Source organism: Brassica oleracea, chromosome C3, assembly GCF_000695525.1.
Source record: "Brassica oleracea var. oleracea cultivar TO1000 chromosome C3, BOL, whole genome shotgun sequence".
Taxonomy (NCBI): domain Eukaryota; kingdom Viridiplantae; phylum Streptophyta; class Magnoliopsida; order Brassicales; family Brassicaceae; genus Brassica; species Brassica oleracea.
Window position 1 is genome coordinate 27,605,383 of NC_027750.1, and position 22,041 is coordinate 27,627,423.

Consider the following 22,041-nt stretch of genomic DNA (forward strand, 5'->3'; position numbering starts at 1 on the left):
GGGGGGGGAGATCGGAACTAAAAGCCATCTCTCGCCGGAAAGTTCATCACTTTTATCTTTTACTTCAATACAAAACGACAGCCATAAGGTCGTTGGTTCGAATCCGATAGCTATCAAAAGGCCATGGATTTAGTCAGGTTTGTGCTCCTCTAACTAACTAACTAACTAACTAACTAACTCTGTGAGGTTTTCTTCCTTTATCTCGCTATTGGTTTCTCATTGCGTCTGTGGGCGAGTGTAGAAGCTTCTGGAGGAAGCACAGAAAGAAGATTCTGGTGACAACAACTTGTTTGGGAAGTGGTTATTTGCTTTACAAACTATACAACGCCCACACTCGTAACCTCGCCGACTTGGAGCGCGAGCTCGCCGACGAGCGTCACAATGACGAAATCATCAAAACCCAGTTACGTTCTTGAACCACCAGTAGATAAAGTCTTATCCTTTTTGCCCGAACAGTTTCTCAGTGTCTATTGTGTTGTGACTCTTTTGATTCTGCTAGAATGAAGGCTCATTTCGAGAACATTCAGATGATTGCTGATGTAACTACATTACCTCACGCGTTGCGTCGCTTGAGCAGCCGCATTGCTGAGGAGATCCATGTCTCTGGTGTTATGGAGACGTTAAGTAAAGGAAAAGGAACTTTGGTTCCTTCTGAGAAGCTTCATCTTTGGAATGAGCTCAAGATTTTGAGTCCGTACTATACTTTCTCTTGCTGTACTTATTACTTATTGGTTCTTCTCTTTTATGTATGTTGTGTGTTGCTTTCCAGGCTTCACGAGAATGGTTTTGTCGCTGTGGTCAGTCACTATGCTTAGTTTGTACATTAGAGTTCAAGTCAACGTTCTGGGAAGACACTTATATATCGACACTGCTAGAGGTCTCACCAGCTCCCATTTACTTGTAAGTCATTTTACTAACCTCTTTTGTTATGTTCATTATTAATTTTATTATTTTTTATATTTCGTTTATGTGTGTATTTTCTTTTTCACAGGAAGAGTTAGATCTGATAGATAGAGAGGAGGAGAAAAAGTTTCTGACAAGTGCTGATTATCTTGCAACGAATGGCATGCCGAGTTTGATTTCCGATATGAAGAGAGCAGTGAAAGAAGTTCTCAAAGGGTACATTTACGTTACATTACATTATCAAAGTTCTTGTAAGGATTAAATCTATTGATGCCTGCTTGATTGCAGAAAGCAGTTAAAAGATATGTTAACCACAAGAAGTCTTGAAGAAACTGTGATTCGGATTCTTGATGTGTTTATGAGCAAAGGAAGTCCACATCACTGGGTAGATTATTTAATGATGGCACAAGACGCAACAATGAGTCCAAGAGACACCACCACCACTAGTGTTCCCTCTTCAGATGATGCAACTGTCACCAAGCTTCATCAACTCATAAACGAGACTCGGGAAGTACTCACAAGGTAAGAATGTCTCTGCTCCACATAGCTTATTCGTTGCGACCATTTAAAGATTCCTTTGCCTCTTTGTCTTTGTTTGCAGCACTGAGTTTACAAATGTAGCAGAGATCTCGCTCAAGTCTTGTACCGTAGCGTTAGTAGAGGAGATGGAGAAGCAGACCGGTTTGGCTGCAGGGATGCAATTGGCGAAGCTCTTACCACAGATTGAGAAGACTGTCCCGGAGATTTCAGCTGTACCGGACGAGAACCGGTTCTTGCAACTCATCAGAGATTTGCCTGAAGTTCAGCTCTTTTTTACTCTTTTATACTCAAACATGCCACTATAATTCGCAAAATTGCCAAATTGATTTTATGTTTACGTTTCAACAAAGTAAACAACACATACTGAGAATAATTTGTTCAATATGAATCAATCATTTTAGTTTCACCAGCTCATTGGTATGTCAACAAGCAGACCAAACCTGATCATAAACTACTATTTTTGCTTCTTCATTGTCAACTTTGATTCAGTTTTGATCTTCTTTCATTTATTCATAAATCAATTGCAAACCAATTTTGATTACAACTCAAAAAGTAAAACGACTAGAATCCGTTGTATGAAAAGAGTAAAGACCCACTTGAGGAGCATGTGTTTTGGCCAAGTTCTTGTGTGTGTATGTACAGATAAGTGTTAACTTCAAGAATCAGTGTTCCTCAAGTAGATGTTTGTTTAGAGACTCTGGATCTTGTGGACTTGTCTCTTCAACCATCTGTCTTCTTTCTTGGTTTTTGCCCCAAAGAACTAAGTAGAGTCCCAGCATTATGAACACTGCACCAAGAACACTGTAAAGCAAAGACTGGATTAGAACAAGCAACCGGGAAGAACAAAGCTAGTTAACTATGGCTTTACAATGTGTTTTACCTTCCAGAGTACAACTGATCACCAAGAACAAGAAACGCCATTGCAGCAACAAGAAGTGTCTGTAGAGGCTGGAAGACTGCCACAAAGACAGGACCGCCTTTGTAGATACACCATGTCTGAAGATAAACCACCAACCCTGACGCTATTATTCCCTGTAACCAACAAAAGATTCTTTTAGCTAACTTCAACGTTTCAGATGAAGGAAAAGATAGGGAGAGAGAGAGAGCTTACCGCATATAGGATGGTGAAGAGCTCTTCCCAAGAGACAATGATCCAGTTATTGAGATCAGTTTCAACAAACAAAGCAATGACCAGAAACTGAACCAGGCCAAAGAAACATGTGAAGGATGTTAGAGTGAGCTTTGCTGGGTACGTCTTTAGGACAGGAGCTTGAAGAACCATCCAACCAGCCCATGACAGACAATGTCCCATGAGGTATAACCATCCCAGTGTCCAGTTCTGCGAGTTCTTAGATTCTGTCTCTTCATCCTCATGCAAGTTAAGGCCCTTGTGAAACATAGGAAACCCTCTGTACAATGTGATCACTGTGGCTCCACCGATGCTCACTAGGGTTCCTAGTACCTTGGCCACACCGTGTTTTCTCACCAAGTCTATGTTCTCCAACCTTGATACAAAGAGGAAGATCAATGTCAGACTTACAGAAAACATGATGAAAACGATGTTTTCAGTAAAAGAGGTTTGTTAATGTTAGGTACCTTAGGGCACAAGCCATGATGAAAGTGATGGCAGGAACAGAGTTCTGCATTGCAGAAGCAAAGGTTGGAGTTGCATAGTAGAGTCCCAATAGATAGAATCCTTGGTTTGCTGTGATTCTGATGTTAAGACACAAAGAGTTAACTACATAAGCAAATTCTTTAAAGATTGAGGAAACACAAAGAGTCTTGTTATGTCTGCTTACCCAATAAGTGCCAAGAAGAAAAACTGAGCTAGTAAAGAGATTGTGAGTGGAGGTCTTTCCTTTCTGTTGAAACAAAATGAACATTAACAATCTTATCCAACAATGGACTAAAGATGCAAACTTTATGAAATTACACAAGAAACCCTAATGAGATCAAGAAAATAAACTTTCTGAAGTTACACAAAAGTCTCAGATGAGATCAAAGGTTCGGACTTTCTGAGGTTACACAATAAACCCATATGAGAAACACTAGCAAACCCTAGAAATTTTGACAGATAAAAGGACTTACTTTTCGAGGAAGTAAGCGAAGGGGCCAATAAGGAGAAGGGCAAGAAGATTCCTATAAACGGGGTAGACAACTTTGCTGACACCAATGTTAAGAGCAACTCTTGAGACAATGTGAAAGCCTGCAAAACAGAACTGAAGTGTGATCAATGCCACCACTAGCTTCATCTTCTCTGATACTACTGCTTTGGCCATTTTCTTCTTCTTCTTGAGCTCTTCTCTTTTTTTGATGGTTGATTGCATATCAATGGTTTGCTTTTATATGAATGTGTGGTAGTGGTATACTTGAGATTTAAAACAGAAAATAATCATTGCTGATTATAATTAATTATTTGGACGATTATTGGGTTTAGTGGTAACAGAATGGTCCATCATTTCTTCAAGTAGGGTACTTTGTTTATTTGTAATCAATGATTATGAATAATCATGAATTGATGATGTAAGAGGGTTACATGACTATAATAATATGATTTGGAGGTTGAATGTTTTTGTGACTTAGATATGTAGGGATATGTATATGTTGATAGTAACATTTGTACATTTTTGTGTTCTTCCATTTCCCACATACACAAACAGTTCTGAATTTGGATTATGTCACAATGATACAACTCTCTTTAACCATGAGTTCAGGTAACTTAAAGCTTTCCTATGTGCTAAGAAGGCAAAAGCAAGTGAAGGAATCCGTTTGTTTATTCAGCATTCATCTTCCCTTGTGGTACATTTCTGTTTTAGTTTTTTCTTTTCTTTTGTAATAATGTCTTTATGGAATCGAATAGCATGTGATCTAACCACACAATTAGGCATCTTGTCTTGAATATGGAAAACCATCAATAATCAATCCATTTGTATATGAATAATTTGAGTATTATGTTCAATAATGAATATTTAAGGAACAACCACCGTTTTTTCAGTTAACTTGTTCTTTTATACATGTCATTAGATTCTACAAGACGGCTGCAACTATATGTACCATTAATCAGCTTCAATATAAAACTATGATTACTTACCAAAATATATGTTGAATATATAGTTTTCCTTAAATTTTTAATGTGACAACTGACAAGGAACTAATCTGTTTTATAAATAATTTATGATAATCATAATTGAAGTAACTAGTACTCTCTAGTTTTTTTCTTTTATTAGTGGGACACATGCAAGATTCTCTCCATTTCTCAGCTCATGATATGAAAAACCTCTGCATTAATTATATAATAAATAAGAGATCCCAACTTAATCAAAATCATCAGATCAACAACAAACCGGGAAACACAGAGAGACCAAATCTTTTTTTGCTAGAACATCAGATCAACAAGAAACCTCTGTATTGATTGTGTGTTCTACATCGTGATATGAAAGCTCAATCGAATCCGTATGATCATATAAACATCATATCAACTTAGATACTCGTAAAGATACCGAGAAAATGAAAGTGTGTATATAAAAAAGGTCATAAATAACAGATTCACAATGAAACAGCATAAAGTCAACTAATCAGGTTTGGTGGTACCGTTTCACAAACAATTTCGATTTGTCTTGCCATAAACTAAGTAGACAGATACAAGACACATTCAAATCTTTTCTTCTCTCTTCCATTATTTAGGTCAACGTGCAAAGTAGCCCTTACACTTCTTTCCATTCAACAGAGACCACAAAGGTAAGAAGAGCCACAATCCATGAGTTGTGTCTCGATTCATCATCAGTAAAGAGCACACTCACTAGAGAGAGCAGCAACACCAACTACAATTAGACAACACTGATTCTTCCTTAAACACTCACAACAATATCAGATAACAACAATACAACTCCTCTTGTGGTATAGATAAAGCTGAGACTAAATTTCATGTACATTACAAAAAAGTTAAACAGCAAACAGTTCATCTCAAATGATTTTCTACACAAGCTCAGTTTTAAGTCACCTTGAAACAGGAGCAATTCTTTAATAGTCATCCAATACAAAGTTTCTTCAAGCTTGGGGTGCACGCACTGCCTTAACCAATTTCTGCAATAGCAACAAGGAGCATATGTTATTATCTTACACCTTTACTTTAAAAGAGAGAGCTATAGGCTTGAATCAATCAAATGCTTTTACCTGTCTTAGAGCATCAAGCGCCCTTCCTTTCTCCTCTTTCTTTTCACAAAAGCACTCTCCACACCAGCTGGAGAACTCCTTCTGGTGACTTTTGAGCTCTCTAAACACAGAGCTGCAAGGAAACGCTTGATAAGAAAGTGGAACTTAGCAGTCAAGTCTCAATTGGTATATTACTTTACCTTCTGCACCATAGTAGCATATTGACTCGATGTCCTGATGTTGTGGCTCTGGCACCATGGCGATGGCGCCCACGGTGAAGTACAGCTTGCCCCGGTACATGACTATAATCATATATTTCCTGGTTTCGTAACAAAACAGTTTGTTTACATTAGCCATCAGCAAATGTTATAGGAGAAGTAAGCAACTCAAAAGGAGTAGCATACATCTGGCTTTGTAGTTGTGTTAACATGTCTCTCACACCGAGTCCCACGGAAAAATAACTCCCCACCCACAAACTGGTTACCCAAACAAACATTCAGTGTTACCTCTGAATCGTCCACATGAAAGCCTGCAAAATTTATATTCAAACAGGAATTTTAAGACAAACTAGTAAAGGCCATTTGAAAATTCTGCAGGATTAGGTCTCAGTACCTAAATCAAGATCCCTATCTTTGCCATACTCAACAACAAACCCATGGTGAGAGTCCAGAGTTGCTCCACCTACATCACTGAAGAATACTACAAAACAAAATACGTATGGTAAGTAACTTTTTAGCCTTAATAATAGTATGTATGTAATGGATTTCACTTATATATTACCTTTAGTCATGGGACGTATAAAAGACTCCATGAGTTTGTCAAGCATGCTATCCAAGCCAAAGTCATCAAGCACAGCACCGTATTTATTCATGGTGTTTGGTCTCATGATTCTGAACTTTGTCTCACCCACCCACTTCTCAAAGTTTTCTACCTGCAGGGTCAAACAGTAGCACATGAACAAAACATAAAAGGGTCAGAGAGGAATAAAAGGAGAAAGGATGCACATTACCTCGGCTAGCATCATCTCACAGAAGCTAGGTTGGAGCATGTCAAAGACAAAAACACCAGGAGACGGTTCAGATATAATGCTTCTGAAGCTTTTCTCTGAGCTTTCATTGATCGCCTTTATGAAAGAGGGGACGAAGCAATGCATAGGAGCTAGAGTATACAACTCCTTGTGAAGCGGCTGCAGAGAGAGAGAGAGAAAAGAAAACATATTAAACTACAAGCTGATGAACTGGAGGAGCCCCAATATCGAACATCAAGAAAGGGATTCACACCTGATAATTAGTTATTATCTTCTGCCTATAAACGCTGTGCCTCTGAGCCTGTAGCACAAGACACAAAGCAATAACCAAACAAGTTAAAAATGCAAAAACGAAGAGCCAATTTGCATCAACAAGAAACTAACAATCACAAGAACCCATGTAAGAAAGGTCAAAACTTTGATAAAGAAAAGAAGCAAACAAATCACAAAGTCTTAAACTTTCTATAAGCATTTAGCAAACCCATGTGAAGAAGTCAAAGAAAGGTCAAAACTTTGAAACATACTCTGGACCGTTCTCCGTGAGGGAGGTGCCTGAGCATAATGTCAGTCATGAATTTGACTTTCTCTTCCCTGCTGGAGACCAAGATTTGCTGCGGCAAGTACTTCTCGAGACTAGAGTAGACCGCACTGGGGAAATCGAGCTTCAGATCCTCGTAGCTCTCGGGCCTATGCTCGTTGTTAGGGTTTATCCTCAGTCTCTGCGAAGAAAACGTCGTCGTAGCAGCTGTAGCTCTCATCGTCGTTGTTCCGCCACCGTCCACCGTCGTATCCTGCTGAGCTTCTCGCTGGTCGCTTGACATCACTGTGAAGGGGAGCAATTCAAGTGAGGAAGTTAGGGTTGCTGAGGACAATACATTTCAAAGAATCCAAATCTGGGGGATCTTGATTTTGAGTTCCCGTTGAAGTTAGGGTTCCCTCGATGACTTTTTTTCTTTTTTCTTTTTTTAGTAAATAAAATTACGCACGAAATCTCCCGTCACACTGATTTTCCGGCCCATCTTTGAGGCCCATAATATTATTCGAAACTGGTTGTTTGGTACTATAAAACTGAAAAAGGATTACCGGTAAAACGCTGTTGGATCATTAAGAATTAATAACTTAAATTATTTATTAAAACTAATAATTTAGTCTAAAATTATGAAAAACATGATAAATCAGCAAAAATATTTTTAAATAATAGTATAGCCTAGATTATGGTCTAAACCTTGTGCAGACTAATATATATATAACAAATTTTATTTTTAATGTTAAATTTTCATTTAAACCTAAATTATTAAATTATATAAAAATTTAAATTTATATTAGAAATTATCTAATTTTAATGTCTATATTGACAATTGATGTATTAAGTTCCGTTTTTGTTTTTTTTTTCTGCTTAACTGAATTTTCTATACCAGAGTTTGTACCTTTGTGTAAATTTTCATGGTCGTTTTGGTTTGGTTACCTGGTCGGGTATTGGTATAGTTATTTCGTTGATTTTTCAATTTTGAAGTCATTAATTATATCGATGAATTACAATCTTCTCATCCGAAATCACATACAACTAGATGATAACATGCGCTTTGCGCGGAGTGAATTTAAAAAAAAAAATATATTGTACTTAAATATTATAAACAATATACATTTTGTTATCAATAACCTTTTTGCATTTGATTAGAGGTAGGCATTCAAGTACCATTTAGTTCGGCTCGGTTCGGATCCTTGCGGGTTCAGCTCGGTTCGGATCCTTGCGGGTTTGGCTCGGTTCGGGTCTTTGCGGGTCTGGTTCGGGTTTGGATTCACATAACGTATTTTTTTTTTCAAAAATTAAAGTTCATATATACTTTAAAGTTTTCAAAATCTAAAAATAAAATAATATATAACATATAAATTTCAACAATGTATGCCAAAATACTTAAACATAACATAAAAATTAGTTTAACTTAAATATTTGGATAGAAAGTCAATAGATATTTTAGGTATTTTAGGTATTTTAAGTATTGTTTAGCTATTTTATAACAATTTGTATATATTTTCAAGTATTTTGGACAACTTAAAAACATCTTATATAATTTGTATATTCTTTTAGATATTAAATTAAAAATAATATTAATATATTTAAGTATATAAATCTGGTTCAAATATATTTGGATATCCGAAATATTTTGGTTCAAATCGGTTAGGTTCCGGTTCTTTAGATACCAAAATTTTGAACTTATTCAGATATCTAACCAATTTTTAAATGTAAAATATTATTATTAAATATTGATTGGATAATGTAGAACGTAATGCTAATGTTCTACCAATTAAGGCCTTAAAATATCGGAGGACTACCGAGAGAAATACAAAACAATTAAATAAGTGGGGGGAGAGTAGTAGAGTCCTGTAGTAATGAGATATCATAATTGATAATTGAACATGGAACTTTCGTTGCAGAGTGGCACATATGGTAATAATAGATTGAAATTGATAGAGGAAAGAGTGCCGGTCTTCATTTAAAGCTGCAACTTGTGTGACCCATTTTCTCCATTACAGTACCAATTAGTGTCTTATTGTAGTGTAGACTGTAGAGTGTATGTAGACCATCAAATTTGAAATTCAGATTTGGTGTACTACTCAATCGAGAGACTTTGTATCGCTGAAAATGTTTTTTGTCTTCTTCGATCGATACTTCTGTTATTGTTATTATTTATTTTGTCAGTATAGAATAATTGAAGATGATGTATTTTTGTAAAGTTTACCACCCACGAAAATTCTCATGGTCTTGGCATTATAAGTTTTTTTTTTGGCATTATAAGTTATAACCATCTAAATGCAATATGGATGGATGGTGGGTGCATTTGGACACACGTTAACGCGTGTTAGTCATGTATATATTCCCATAAATTATATATAAAACGTTTTAAAAGGCTTATGAACACTTGCAAAATCAAGAGTACAAAATCTATTGACAATCATATATTGGAATATTTGACAAAAATAAATAAATCATATATTGGGATAACTGATGCCATATTATTGGACTGATTATATTAGGAAGAAATCACAGTTGATATTTGGCTAGAAGTGGATTCCACTCAGGGGAACCATAAGAAAAGGACACCAGTACAATGTGGGTGGGTATGTCTTACAGCATCGTTGCCGGAAAGACCATGAAAAAATAATGAGAGAGTATACTCCCACATCAAATACCGTCTCCCCGAATTCCGAAAAGTATGTACACAAAAATCAAATTTGTGGAGGAAATTTTGCAATTCTTTATTTGACACTATTTAGGTTAGTTTTCTTAAATTAATGAAAATTTGGTGAAAGAATTTATAAATGTGTTTACATGTAATACCTTTTATAAGAAATTTTGCCATTTAGATTTAAATCATTATTATTATTATTATTATTATTATTATTATTATTATTATTAATAATAAATTTATTAAGTCTCACCAGGCTTCTAAAAATCTTTGCACGACACTGCGTACATAATGAACCAAATAAATTTAGATTATAACGCACGATGGTTGCAACAAAATACTACTATTTAGCTTTTTCTAGGAAATCCTCATATATATTAATCGAGAAGTCACTAAAGTGATTTCTGCTGACGTGTCGCTCATAGAAAAAATTTCCAATTAATTGTTATAATTTGATTGGTTTATAGTTTTTATTTTTTTATTTATTTAGTTAAAGTTTCTAAAATAAAACTAACCCTAGAATTACCTAATCTAATATATGTTTCCAAACATACAATTAAACATCTTAAATATAGATGAATTAATATAATTTATTTATAGAAACAATTAAATATCATAGATTACATTATATAAATTGATAATATGCATTTAAATACAGATGATACTACATAAACAATTATAAAAATGGTTTTTAATATATTTATAGTAGTAGTGAATACATTAAATTATAAATTCCAGAAAACTAATTAATGTAAACCTAATAATATTAATTAAACTCACTCATTCACTATATATATTCTAAAATATTTCAAATGGATGCAAAATAGTCAAATATATAATTTTAAAAAATTCTCATCATTTTTCAATGATAATGTGATATCATAGATAAGTTATCACTTTTAGAAATGATTAAAATATTTTTATATTTTAAAACATAAAAATTATATGGTAAGTCATTTAAAATTTTATTAATCAAAAAATATTATTTAATTCATCTGTTAATATAAACAGATGAATTAAGTCATTTAAAATTATTATATAGAAAGTCATTTAAAATTAAATTTATCAAAGTATTTTTCACATGATTTCCTAGAGTTAATACTCTATTAAAATAATTCATATAGATTTGATTATAATAAAATTAGCATGCTTGTTTTGAATAGTAAAAGAATAAAGGAGACATAAATAAAAAAACAGGAAGGGATAATAATAAAATATGTTTGTTGCATTCTTGGTTCTTTTATATTCTTATGTATTTAATTTTATTTGTCTGTCGAGATGCATGTATTTTTTTGTTACTATAAATGTGATGTGTGTTTTAAAACATTATGATAAATTGAGTAAGAAATATCAATAAAAATGACTTGTTCTACAATTGTTAAAGTCAAATATAGAAAATATAATGTAAATTTCAAGTAGGATAAATTATTTAAAAATAATGAGATGTATATTTTGCGGTATAATAAACATTTAAAATTTAAAATAATAAAAATTTAACAAATTTTATACAAATAATAATGTTTTATTTTGATATAATGTTGGATCTCACATTAATATTAAGTATATATGTCTAAAATAACAAAATTTTGTTATTTAAAAATTTAAAAGTTATTTTTTTATTAATTAATCAGATTTAATTAAAATGTGTATGTTTTAAAGGAAGAAATGGTTTGTTTAACCCATTTGACAAAATTATGAAAAAAATTACTTACATTACCATTTTCCTAATACATGTTTTCATGTTTACATTAACTAAATTTATCCTTGGTTTTAAAGATATAAATCATTCTATATATTATTTGAGATGTCACTTAAGTGATTTTTCTCTTATGTATTGTTAATAGGTTAAGTTTTAAGAAATAGTTATAATTTGATTGGTTGTTGACGTTTATTAGTTATTTATTTTAATCAGATCTAAAAAATAAAAGGTAACTATAGAACTAATAAATATAAATTACCAAATAACACATGTAATATTACAAAAAATGATTTATGGTAACTAATTGTAGAAGGAGAAATAATATATATGTTTTATCAAAAACATTTCTTCATCAATTATTTATATATAATTAAATAAAATACTTTAACTTTTTTTATTAAAAAATATTTAATGGTTATATATTATTATATAAAAGAATTAGATTTGTAGGTAAAAAATTATTAGAACTTTTTATGTTTTCTAAAGTCCACACAACAACATTTACAAAATATCTTCATGATAAAAGCATTCAATCATTGTATTGGTCCTATACAAAAATACTCTATTATTTATTTTATGAAAGCTAGAGTATTCCCGTTTTTTTCACGTGTTAAAATAAAATATAAAGTAATTCTACATTCAATTATCTGAATTAATTATAATATTATTTTTCTGTAAGAGAAATATTTGTAATGACTAAGGTTTACGTTGTTGAATTATTTTAAATCTCACTGGTCTTCTAAAAATATATACTATAATTTTTGATTATCCAACTATTTGAAATTAAAAATAATAGTTTTAATTATTATTCAAAAATTATAACAATGTAAACATAATATATATTTTTTCATATAATATAATTACCCGCAAAATTGCGGGCAAACACCTAGTATATAGTTAAACCACCATCACAAAAAATTTACGAATCAGCTGATTAGCTTTGTAGTTTCTTAGAATGTTTGATTTTACTAATATTGTCATTGCTAAATCTAACGAACGTTGTTGAAATAAAATTAAGGTATGACCATAAAATGTAATCAAATGCCTTGATAACCCTTAGGATAGAAACTAGTCTTTTTTTTTTTTTTTTTTTTTTTTTGACAGCAACACAATAAGCAAAAGAATTATTCTAATCTGAACTATGAAGTAAACTTCTTTTTAGGATATATATATATATAATTGCAGAATTCATTATATATTTCTATATACATATGAATTCTGATTATACATGAATTAATATGCAAACAGCGAAGAATTAAGTATGTTTCTTGATTTTAACAGTTCCTCTTGGGATCTTGCTAAGAACGTTCGAGTCAATTTTTCTGTACAGCTTCCTCATCTTCCTGGCCAATTTACTCAGTACTCTATCAACGTCATCCTCGTACAGCTCGTACATAACCGGCAACGTTTGCATGCTTATAAACCCTAAATGGCACAATGTGCATTAATCAATCCTCTGCTAAATAATCAATAGTTTAAATAATCAATAGTTAAATCTATACATGTTATAGTAATTAACTATAATTCTTACCTATGAACAAAAGATTCATAAAGTTGAAATATGTCCCGATGATGGATAAGATATAAAGTGAGATTGTTGTCTGAAAAAAATGTATCCAATTTTAGGAAAATAATAGTAAATGGAGCTATACATTGATAAATTGATATATATATATATATATATATATATATAAAATTGAAAATATAGATGTATTGAGATGATTAATTCAACATCTTACTAGGAAAAAGAGTGGAGGATCTCTTCCACAAGCAATGTCAAGAAGCTTGGAGAGCATTCTGTTGAATCTATCATGAAAGCTTCTTGCTAATTCCTTGAAAGAAGATTCGTCTAGTACCACTTCTGGTATAATTGGCCTTTCCCTGCATATATTTAGGAATAATTTTCGGAAATTATATATTATATTTATGATCGATCCAATAAATCGAAAAGACTAATGAAAGATATATACATTACCAATTGAGAAAATCAGAAGCAGTGGACCAAATAAAGAAAAGAAGCATGGAGGTCATGGAAGCATGACAAATTAGGGTTATGAAATTGTATTCCACTACTTCCATCAAGAACCAGAAGACACTAACTCCCATCGCCAATGTTGCAGCTATTTTTGGCTCTCTCCATAGCAAAATATCCGCAACTGTAGTAATAAATATAAAACTTCAAATTTTGTGATTGGCTACAATATCATTTGTAGGAAACATGAATGATTCGTCGAATTTATATACATATAAAGGTATTTTAGAGAATTTATAGATAGAAAACAATTAACTAGCTATTTTCACGTACATACTCGTCATGAAAATACATTTGCCTCCTCCAAATATAGAGTGAATTGATCGTTGGCTGATATAAAGTTAGAGAAAGGAGAGAAATAAATACATTTGCCTCCTCCAAATATAGAGTGAATTGATCGTTGGCGACTGAAGAACTTAGTCATTTGATGCATTGTTCTTTCATCTTCAGAATCGGAAGATCCCCCAAAGATTGGCATGATTGGATGAAAATATGACAGCTTACAAATTAAATTGGAAATTTGGAATAGTAGTTAACATTAGTGTTCTGATATATATATATATATATATATGTAAACTCGTGGTGATGGGTTTGAAGAAATTGAAGGGGAAAGCAAGAAATATAAAAAATAGAGCTAGGTAGATACAAGAGAGGTTCTAGGCTTGGGAACAAAGTTAACAACATCTCTTCATGAAGCAAGCAAAGAATTGGGAATGTTTTTGCCCTTATTCCTTCTCCCATGTGTTTCTTCATGTCCACCACTACATAAATTAAGAATTCAACCCTTAATTATATAAGTTCCTAATTTGCATGTATATTTAGAGGCATCACAACACCTTCTATTTTTCGATGTTACTACATTTTTTATATTTTTGACGATCATATGTTACTACTTTCTTTAGAAAATTAATTTGAATTCATACTGGAGTAACAATGGCAATGGTTGCCTAAACACACAAGAGACCAACCATTTACGAGAATTTTGACCAATACCAAAGCGAAAGTATAAACCAATGAAACAAATTCATAGTCCCATCGAAAGGTTCTAGTTAGTTTCTTCTTATATATTTTCAGGATAGACTAAAAGAAAAACAAACTATTCTTAGAAAACAAATGATTCTAAAATATTTTTCTTAGTTTTAGCCTCAAACATGCATTAAGATAATTGAATTATACCATTTGTTCTGTAAGAGTAGTAGTAATAACAACGCAAATTGTGACACTACTCAATCTATTAAGTTCATATCACGATCGATGATGCTTTGGATTAGTTTCTCTTATTTCAATTACTCTTTTCACAACGACAATACCACTATTTTCTTAGCCGTGTTTCACTTTTATATAAATAAATTCGCGTTTTTGGAATTTTTAAAATAATAGAAATAAGTAACATCAAACTTCAAAGTCGAAAGACATAACATTTCGACCCAAAAAAAAGTCGAAAGACACATGTTTGTATGAGGTACAACTTCAACAACCAGTGTGTGAACACATTTCTAGTGATGTCAACTCCACCAAACATTCCACTGTCTCCTCTCTCGTGTTTTTGAACTATGATAAGCTCTTACTTACTACATACGTCATTTTATTTCTACTGTAATTTAAAAATCTAGCTAGTATTCCTACCAAGCAAACCGATCAACCGTTTAGTAAACCCATTCCAATATTTGCTTCTTATTTTTCAAGCAACGTTAATGATCAGTTTCCTACGAATATGTCCACAAAGTCTGGAATGATCACTTTGCTACAAAGTCTGGTTACCCAAGAATATGCAACAACTAATATATCCAATAAATTTCTACACTGAAAAGTATATGAAATGTTCGTTTGATTACTACATACAGTTGCGCCAGAAGAAAAATGCAAAAAAAGGATGTTCAATGAGTGATTGTGGCAATGATAGTTCAAATGTATCCCCAAACGCACGCTTCTTCTCAAAATCATCATTTTGTATATAAAGACTAATTGATCGTTGTTGTTGTTAACTTATTGAATTAATTATGTCGATACACATACGAATGTATTTCTCCATCATATACTATTATCAGTGTGTGTGAGAGAGAAAGATTAATACTGACGTTAAAGATATATCAATAGTGACAAATATGAGTCATGCCTATATAAAATTTTATATTTTTATAGGAGGTTGTTGAATTATTAAATAAAAATAGAGTTTTAAATAATTTTTGATAAAGTATTGAGAAGAATGTTCTCAAATAATAGAAGCTGGCCACTTTTTTTTTTAAAAAAAAATATATAACAAGTTATGTGTTATATGTATTTTGGTAGTGAAAACAATTATATATTTACTCTTATCGTGATGTTGTGTTTCTTTGGTGGAAAGTCGACATATATATAGAGGGTCAAAGATATATGTTGTTAATGTGACATAATATATTTAGCAAAAAAAAGTGACCTAATATACATATGAAGTGTTGAATTTTCTAAATACATTTTTCCCACTTTGGAGTCCTACTTCTCCACTTGGAAATAGAAAGAGACGAATAAGACAAAAGGCACCAGTACAATGAATAAAACTCTAAACAAACAAGAAAATATAGCAATGAATCTATGTCAATATCGCATCATTTGAATACTTGTCAAGCCCTTCAAAAAAATCATAGAATACTTATCCCCAATTTTAGCCACAAATCTTGACTGTTTAGTGTTTCCTAAAGTCAAATGATTCGCACGAGTTCTTACTATCCACAAACCAAGAATGTTAAGACACGGCACAATAAGCTAGCTAGTGCACTACTAGTTTAATATTTTGATACTTTTTTTCAATCCATATTTTAGAAAATACGAATAAACCAGAAAAATGTAAGGAAAAAAACATTTCACTTTCCCTCTCTATAAAATAGCAAGAGACACACGTATCAAAAACCACTCACAAACACAAGAACACACTTTTTATAAACTCTCAAACCAAACAAAAGAAGAACAAGAAGAAGAAAAATGGTGATGGTCAAGGCCACATGGGTGTCCCTTCTGGCCCTCGCTGCGTTTCTCCTAGTGGTTCTAGTCCCGGCGGCAGAAGCGGTGACGTGCTCGCCAATGCAGCTAAGCCCATGTGCGGCGGCGATAACGTCGTCATCTCCACCGTCAGCGTTGTGCTGCGCGAAGCTGAAGGAGCAGAAGCCATGCATATGTGGGTACATGAGAAACCCTAGCCTCCGTCGCTACATCAGCTCTCCCAACGCTCGTAAAGTCTCTAACACCTGCAAGTTCCCCATGCCAAGGTGTTGAAAAAAGTGTGTTTGCAATTATATATGATCATCCTATAAACTTTGTTTGAATCCTGCTTTTGGTATGCGTTTAGGGATGTTAATTAAAAATCATACCCTTAAGAATAACACTGTGTGATCGATGATGCTTTTATACATCTTATTTTCAATATTTTTGTTGCACGTGACAAGGGCTCATCGTTACTACCAGCGTCTAGATTCATCTTTGGTTCATGTTATTTCACCACTACAGGTTTTGGTTTTGATTGGTTAAATTTTTTTCTTGGGTTTAATCGACTCCACTGCATATATCTATTTTGTTCATACGGATCTGGACTCAACCCAGTAAAACACAATCCTTGGTCCTTTAAAAAAAAAATTGAATTTTAATTCATTCAATCAAAAGCCTTTAAATTACATAAAGTGCAGCTTAATTTGAAGTGTTTAAAAGAATAAAAATCATCCTAAAATAAAAATTACACAGATGATTTTCTTTTTATTAGTTTCTTTAGTAAATGTTTTATTGACCATAAAATTTCAGATCCATCTCTGATGGTAGATTCTCGCATCATGTGTTGTTAACGTTGTGGTCTTCGCCTTTCTCTAGTAACAGTCTGCTTTTGTCACCTGGAAACAAAAAGTCCAATAAGTGATATCCACTAAACACCTAATCTAAGCCCAGGCCGAGCCCAATTGAGTTCCCGACAAAACTTATACAAACAACGTTACTTTCTCTCTCTCTCTCTCTCTCTCTTTCTACTCGAATAAATAAAAGCCAAAACTTTGAACTTGCTCCATTTCTAAGGACAGAAAGGAATCTTCTTCGATCAATCAATGGAGCTCCCTCCTCCGCCGCCACCGGAGAGATCAAAGCGCCTCCATAACTTCACCTTACCTTATCTCCGATGGGGTCACCAGAGATCCCTCAGGTGCGTCAACTTACCCTCTTCTTCTTCTTTCCCTCCTTCTCCCGATCATGGAGAGAGGAGGAATCTAAGCATCGATCCCATCTGCGATGGGAAACCACCAAAGGTCTCGACTTTGGGAAACGGAGGAGGCGATGATGCCGCTGCAGTAGCAGAAGCAGCTCGGCCGTGGAATCTGAGGACGAGGAGAGCTGCTTGTAACGAACCCACGAGGATCACACATGGTCATGGAGACTCGGAGAAGAAGGAGAAAGTGAAGTTCTCTGTTTCTTTGTTGAGGGGAGAAATCGAAGAGGACTTCACATCCCTCTTTGGGAAAAAACCTCCTCGAAGGCCAAAGAAGAGACCAAGACTTGTTCAGAATCAAATCATTGTAAAGTGTTCCACCTCCCTTTCTCTCTTCTTCCTCTGCTTTGTTGCTCTCATTTGAATTTGAAATTTTAACTTTCTTGGAACAGACTCTTTTTCCCGGATTGTGGCTAGCAGAACAAGTAACAGAAGGCTCTTACGTCGTCCCTGAGCCTGTGGAAACATGATGAAAAGGTGTTTGATTCCTTGGTTTCTTCAAGAAAATGGTTGTATACTATCAAATGTAGCAATTAAGCCAGTTTTATGCTTGCTTCTGTTTGTTCTTTTATAGAGACATCTGGTGGGTTTTTTCATTACCAAAGCTAATTGTAATCTCCATGGCAATGGAATCTCCAGCTATTTTTGTATTGTTATATCCATAATGCAGCTCTCTGCAATTTCCTTACATCTTTCTTCCCTGTTTAGTATCATTGTTTTCGTCTACTATTTGCAGCTCAGGAGGTATAACTTGAATTAGTATCTTGCTAAAATTATGCATGTTTGTTTCAGTATCTTGCTGAGGAACATTGTTTCTACTTTTAGATATTTTTGACAACTTTTCAGAGCTCAGACCAAGATTCCTTCTACAACAACATCTCAGTATCTCACCATGTCCCAAGGTTTTCAGATATCTTCCTCTCTCTCTGGTAAGTTGAATTACAAACACTGTTCTATTTATTGAACACCGGAGCTGTGGCACTTGCTCCTTCCTGCTATTAGCGTTTTACATATTGATTTTACGTTCCCTTACTAACTGTTGTATAAAAATGAAAAGATACTGTACTTATGATAACACACTGATAATTATTTGAAATATACTTCATTGGTTGTTTACAATGTCCAAACCATCTCGCTGTTAAAAGCCATGATCAAGCTGTTAGCAGTCTCCAGAAAGAAAGAAGACACTACTTATTCAACCCTTGAAATCTCATTTTTAGATTTTATGTGTTGTATTTTTTGCTAAGCTCATTGTCTTCTTGCAGTAGTGCCACACCACATCCATTATTTTAATAGAAGTTTTCAACCTCTAATCCATTGGGACTTAAGAGCTTTAGTCTCAAATGTTTTCAAAACATTATGTTCTAAACCTTTTTCATTCATCATCTTTCCTCCAAACAACGGTGAGTTTTCAATCATTCTGCGTTTCTCTGTTTCTCATTGGTTTTCACTAACATGACCGTTTGTTTTGAAAAACTTTCAGCAAAACCGAACATCATGATCTGTGCGGAGTCAAATCACCAGCGGATATCCTTCGCTAGCGATCTAGGCCAATCAGACAAAGCACCTTCTCTGGAACAACAACAACAACCATCAGGAGGCCTGGTTCGGAGAGACACAACACTTTTAGATTCATCAAGTCCAGATTTCGAGTTCCACATTTCAAGAAACTTTGATGCCTCACCAGCTGATGAGATCTTCGCCGACGGGATGATCCTTCCTTTCCAAGTAACTAATGCATCTTCCATGCCAAAACGTCTCTACAAGTACGAGCTCCCTCCTATAGTATCCACCTCCTCATCGATACCTCCTAAGCCATTGCCATTGCCATTGCCACAACACTACAGCGAGAAGGGAACACCAGGAAGCAGCGCAAATTCTGACTCAGAGGCAGAGAAAACATCAAAGTCGTTTTGGAGCTTCAAGAGAAGCTCCAGCCTAAACTGCGATGTAAAGAACAGTCTGATCTGCTCCTTTCCTCGTTTGACAAGAAGCAACTCAACAGGATCATCAGTGATGAATTCGAAGAGGGAAATGCTTAGGGACATTAACAAGCATAGCTCGCAGAGACATGGAGCCCCACGTCCAGAGGCAGATCCATTATCTCACTTGTCTTCTTCTTGTTCTTCTCCTTCCTCTGTCTGCTGCAGCACGTATCAGTTCAGACCACAAAAGCAAGCTGGAAAGAATGGGGGCAGCGGAGGAAGCTTTGGGTTAGGATCGATCTTACGAGTATTGAAAGATAAGAAGACAAAGAACAAGTAAACAAAAGAGTTTTTTCTTTCTCTTCTTCTTTTAAACTCATGCAAATGTTGATTGATCTTAGTGTTACTCGGTTTTAGTATGGATAGATGTGTAACTTTTGTATGATGTTGGCATGTGTGTCATTATATCCAAATTGAGTGCACATCAAACTTTTTAATTGATTATCAGATCATACGGAAATTGATTGGCCAATACACAAACCAAAGCTGTGGAACTCTGTTTGTACAAGACTAATAACACTCATTTCTGGAGATGGTACAAGACTATCATTTTCTTCCTCCAACATCACCATGCACTTTGGAGACGACGTTGTGGGTTCTTGATGTTGTTCCCTGTCTGAATCATCTGTTTTTTTTTTTTTTTTTTTTTTTTTGTGATAGGAGAATAAGCAATAAACCGCTTCTTCTCCTTGTATTGAATTCTTGTTGAGCCACATGTCAATCGCCAAGTGAGAAATTAGGCCTATCGCCAAGTGAGAAATTAGGCCTGGGCATTTTAACCTGGATCCGAAGAACCGAACCGGAACCGACCCGGAACCGGACCGAAAATTTACAAGTACCTTTTGGGTCTAAATTTTTTTACCCGAAAGAATCAGAACCGAAAAGGAACCGATCCGAATAGACCGGACCCGATAAGAACCGATTTGTATCCGACTTAAAAACATGTATATCTAAAACTGATGTTTTTGTGTTCTATTTTATATATATATTATTTTATGATTTAGTTGAAATATCTTTTGAGAACAACATTTGTTATTATTTTTTAACATTTTTAAGTAATATAAAGCTTAAAATGTAAAATTTAGAGTTTTAAAATGTTTTATTTTAATTATTAATAGTTTCATTTAAGTTGTTTTGTAAAATTTTAGATATATATGAAAAATATTCAACTAAAGTTGATGGAATTGGGTATATCATGTCTTTTTCAGATCCTAGATACCTGAACCCGACCCAGACCCGATATGGACCTGAAAAATTACAGCTATTTTATGGGTATTTTAGTTATAGACCCGAACCGACCCGGACCCGAGAAGAACCAACCCGAACCCGAACCGAAAATTTCTAAGTACCTATTGGATCTAAATATTTAGGACCCGAAAAGATCCGGACCCAAAAAGAACCGGTCCGAACCCGACCCGAAGACCCGAACATCCATGCCTATGAGAAATCATCGTCTCGACTACACCTGAATTTGCCATCTCACGGCCGCTTTGCAGATATGGTTGGAAGTTTAGACAAAGTGTTGACTACTTAGAATGTTTTTTTTTTAATCCAAAAATAAATTTATACGGACTTTTGTTTAAGAAATAAAGTATATAATATCGTATTAATCGGATAATATAGAGTTGTACCAAATTCCAACACAAAGAACTTTTAAGTTTGGGGACAACTCAACTCTTGTTCTGCTAACCTATGTTACATTGAAACTTGGATGAAAATCCATTTCACGTTTTAGAAACGTTTCGGAATCGAAATATCTCGAAAACTTTTTAAAACAAACTCTATGACTTGTATCTTTATCTTGAATTAAGCTATTTAATATTTATGTATTTGATATCTGCTATCTTAAAATTTTCGTCAACTAATACTTATTTTATTTTCATATGCTTAACATAAATTTGTTATTTGTTGATTTATATTCTTAGATAGATCAAATAGAAGAAATCAATTGTACTCACGTGTTAATCAGTAACTAGACCCTGATCTGCGCGCCAGCGCGGGTATGAATTTTCGGTTTTTGTTTATTTATTTAACTAAATTATGTATTTGTAATATTTGATGTATTATATTCACCAAGTAAATAATTTTTTTGGCATCTTAAACCATCCATTTATGACGAATATTCGATATCATAAAAAAAGTTGAACAAATAGACGTAATTAGAGAATTGTAGACGATATATAAAAACAATGGTTATTAATGTAAAATATGAAGAAATATTATATTATGACTTAGTATGACATAAAAGATTATAAATTAGTTATAAATGTTTAAATAAAATAAAATGATTTTTAAA

The 22,041-nt window shown here is 33.7% G+C and overlaps 7 protein-coding genes across 8 annotated transcripts; 4 read left to right on the forward strand and 3 right to left on the reverse strand.

The window, feature by feature from the left end:
• On the forward strand, positions 1–1,854 carry LOC106331702 (peroxisome biogenesis protein 3-1-like). Its single transcript, XM_013770102.1, has 7 exons — positions 1–137; positions 242–403; positions 500–690; positions 770–900; positions 992–1,119; positions 1,192–1,425; positions 1,505–1,854. The coding sequence occupies exons 1-7, from the start codon at positions 124–126 to the stop codon at positions 1,746–1,748; spliced, it is 1,104 nt and encodes a 367-aa protein (XP_013625556.1). The 5' UTR covers positions 1–123; the 3' UTR covers positions 1,749–1,854.
• A 172-nt stretch (positions 1,855–2,026) lies between these two features.
• LOC106333552 (WAT1-related protein At3g18200) lies at positions 2,027–3,737 on the reverse strand. Its single transcript, XM_013771986.1, has 6 exons — positions 3,532–3,737; positions 3,243–3,305; positions 3,040–3,156; positions 2,555–2,948; positions 2,324–2,475; positions 2,027–2,244 (listed from the first exon to the last, which is right to left on the reverse strand). The coding sequence occupies exons 1-6, from the start codon at positions 3,720–3,722 to the stop codon at positions 2,106–2,108; spliced, it is 1,056 nt and encodes a 351-aa protein (XP_013627440.1). The 5' UTR covers positions 3,723–3,737; the 3' UTR covers positions 2,027–2,105.
• Positions 3,738–5,315: 1,578 nt separating this feature from the next.
• On the reverse strand, positions 5,316–7,573 carry LOC106328902 (uncharacterized PKHD-type hydroxylase At1g22950-like). The gene is made up of 9 exons (XM_013767441.1): positions 7,147–7,573; positions 6,876–6,923; positions 6,605–6,781; positions 6,376–6,526; positions 6,208–6,294; positions 6,000–6,124; positions 5,796–5,914; positions 5,617–5,728; positions 5,316–5,526 (listed from the first exon to the last, which is right to left on the reverse strand). Exons 1-9 carry the CDS (start codon positions 7,441–7,443, stop codon positions 5,491–5,493), a joined length of 1,152 nt encoding a protein of 383 aa, XP_013622895.1. The 5' UTR covers positions 7,444–7,573; the 3' UTR covers positions 5,316–5,490.
• A 5,099-nt stretch (positions 7,574–12,672) lies between these two features.
• LOC106333248 (reticulon-like protein B9) lies at positions 12,673–14,117 on the reverse strand. Its single transcript, XM_013771715.1, has 5 exons — positions 13,908–14,117; positions 13,485–13,665; positions 13,249–13,390; positions 13,041–13,110; positions 12,673–12,934 (listed from the first exon to the last, which is right to left on the reverse strand). Exons 1-5 carry the CDS (start codon positions 14,017–14,019, stop codon positions 12,765–12,767), a joined length of 675 nt encoding a protein of 224 aa, XP_013627169.1. The 5' UTR covers positions 14,020–14,117; the 3' UTR covers positions 12,673–12,764.
• Positions 14,118–16,408: 2,291 nt separating this feature from the next.
• LOC106328200 (non-specific lipid-transfer protein 2-like) lies at positions 16,409–18,448 on the forward strand. Its single transcript, XM_013766592.1, has 2 exons — positions 16,409–18,067; positions 18,153–18,448. Exon 1 carries the CDS (start codon positions 16,500–16,502, stop codon positions 16,788–16,790), a length of 291 nt encoding a protein of 96 aa, XP_013622046.1. The 5' UTR covers positions 16,409–16,499; the 3' UTR covers positions 16,791–18,067; positions 18,153–18,448.
• Positions 17,603–18,230, forward strand: LOC106330290. Its single transcript, XM_013768785.1, has 2 exons — positions 17,603–18,067; positions 18,153–18,230. Exons 1-2 carry the CDS (start codon positions 17,603–17,605, stop codon positions 18,228–18,230), a joined length of 543 nt encoding a protein of 180 aa, XP_013624239.1.
• On the forward strand, positions 18,387–20,209 carry LOC106328199. Of its 2 annotated transcripts, XM_013766591.1 has the most exons (4): positions 18,387–18,504; positions 18,586–18,689; positions 19,026–19,163; positions 19,244–20,209. In XM_013766591.1, the coding sequence occupies exons 2-4, from the start codon at positions 18,653–18,655 to the stop codon at positions 20,023–20,025; spliced, it is 957 nt and encodes a 318-aa protein (XP_013622045.1). In that variant the 5' UTR covers positions 18,387–18,504; positions 18,586–18,652; the 3' UTR covers positions 20,026–20,209. The 2 variants fall into 2 exon arrangements, with proteins under 2 accessions (XP_013622045.1, XP_013622044.1); XM_013766590.1 differs by having other exon boundaries at positions 18,470–18,689.
• Positions 20,210–22,041: the final 1,832 nt, after the last annotated feature.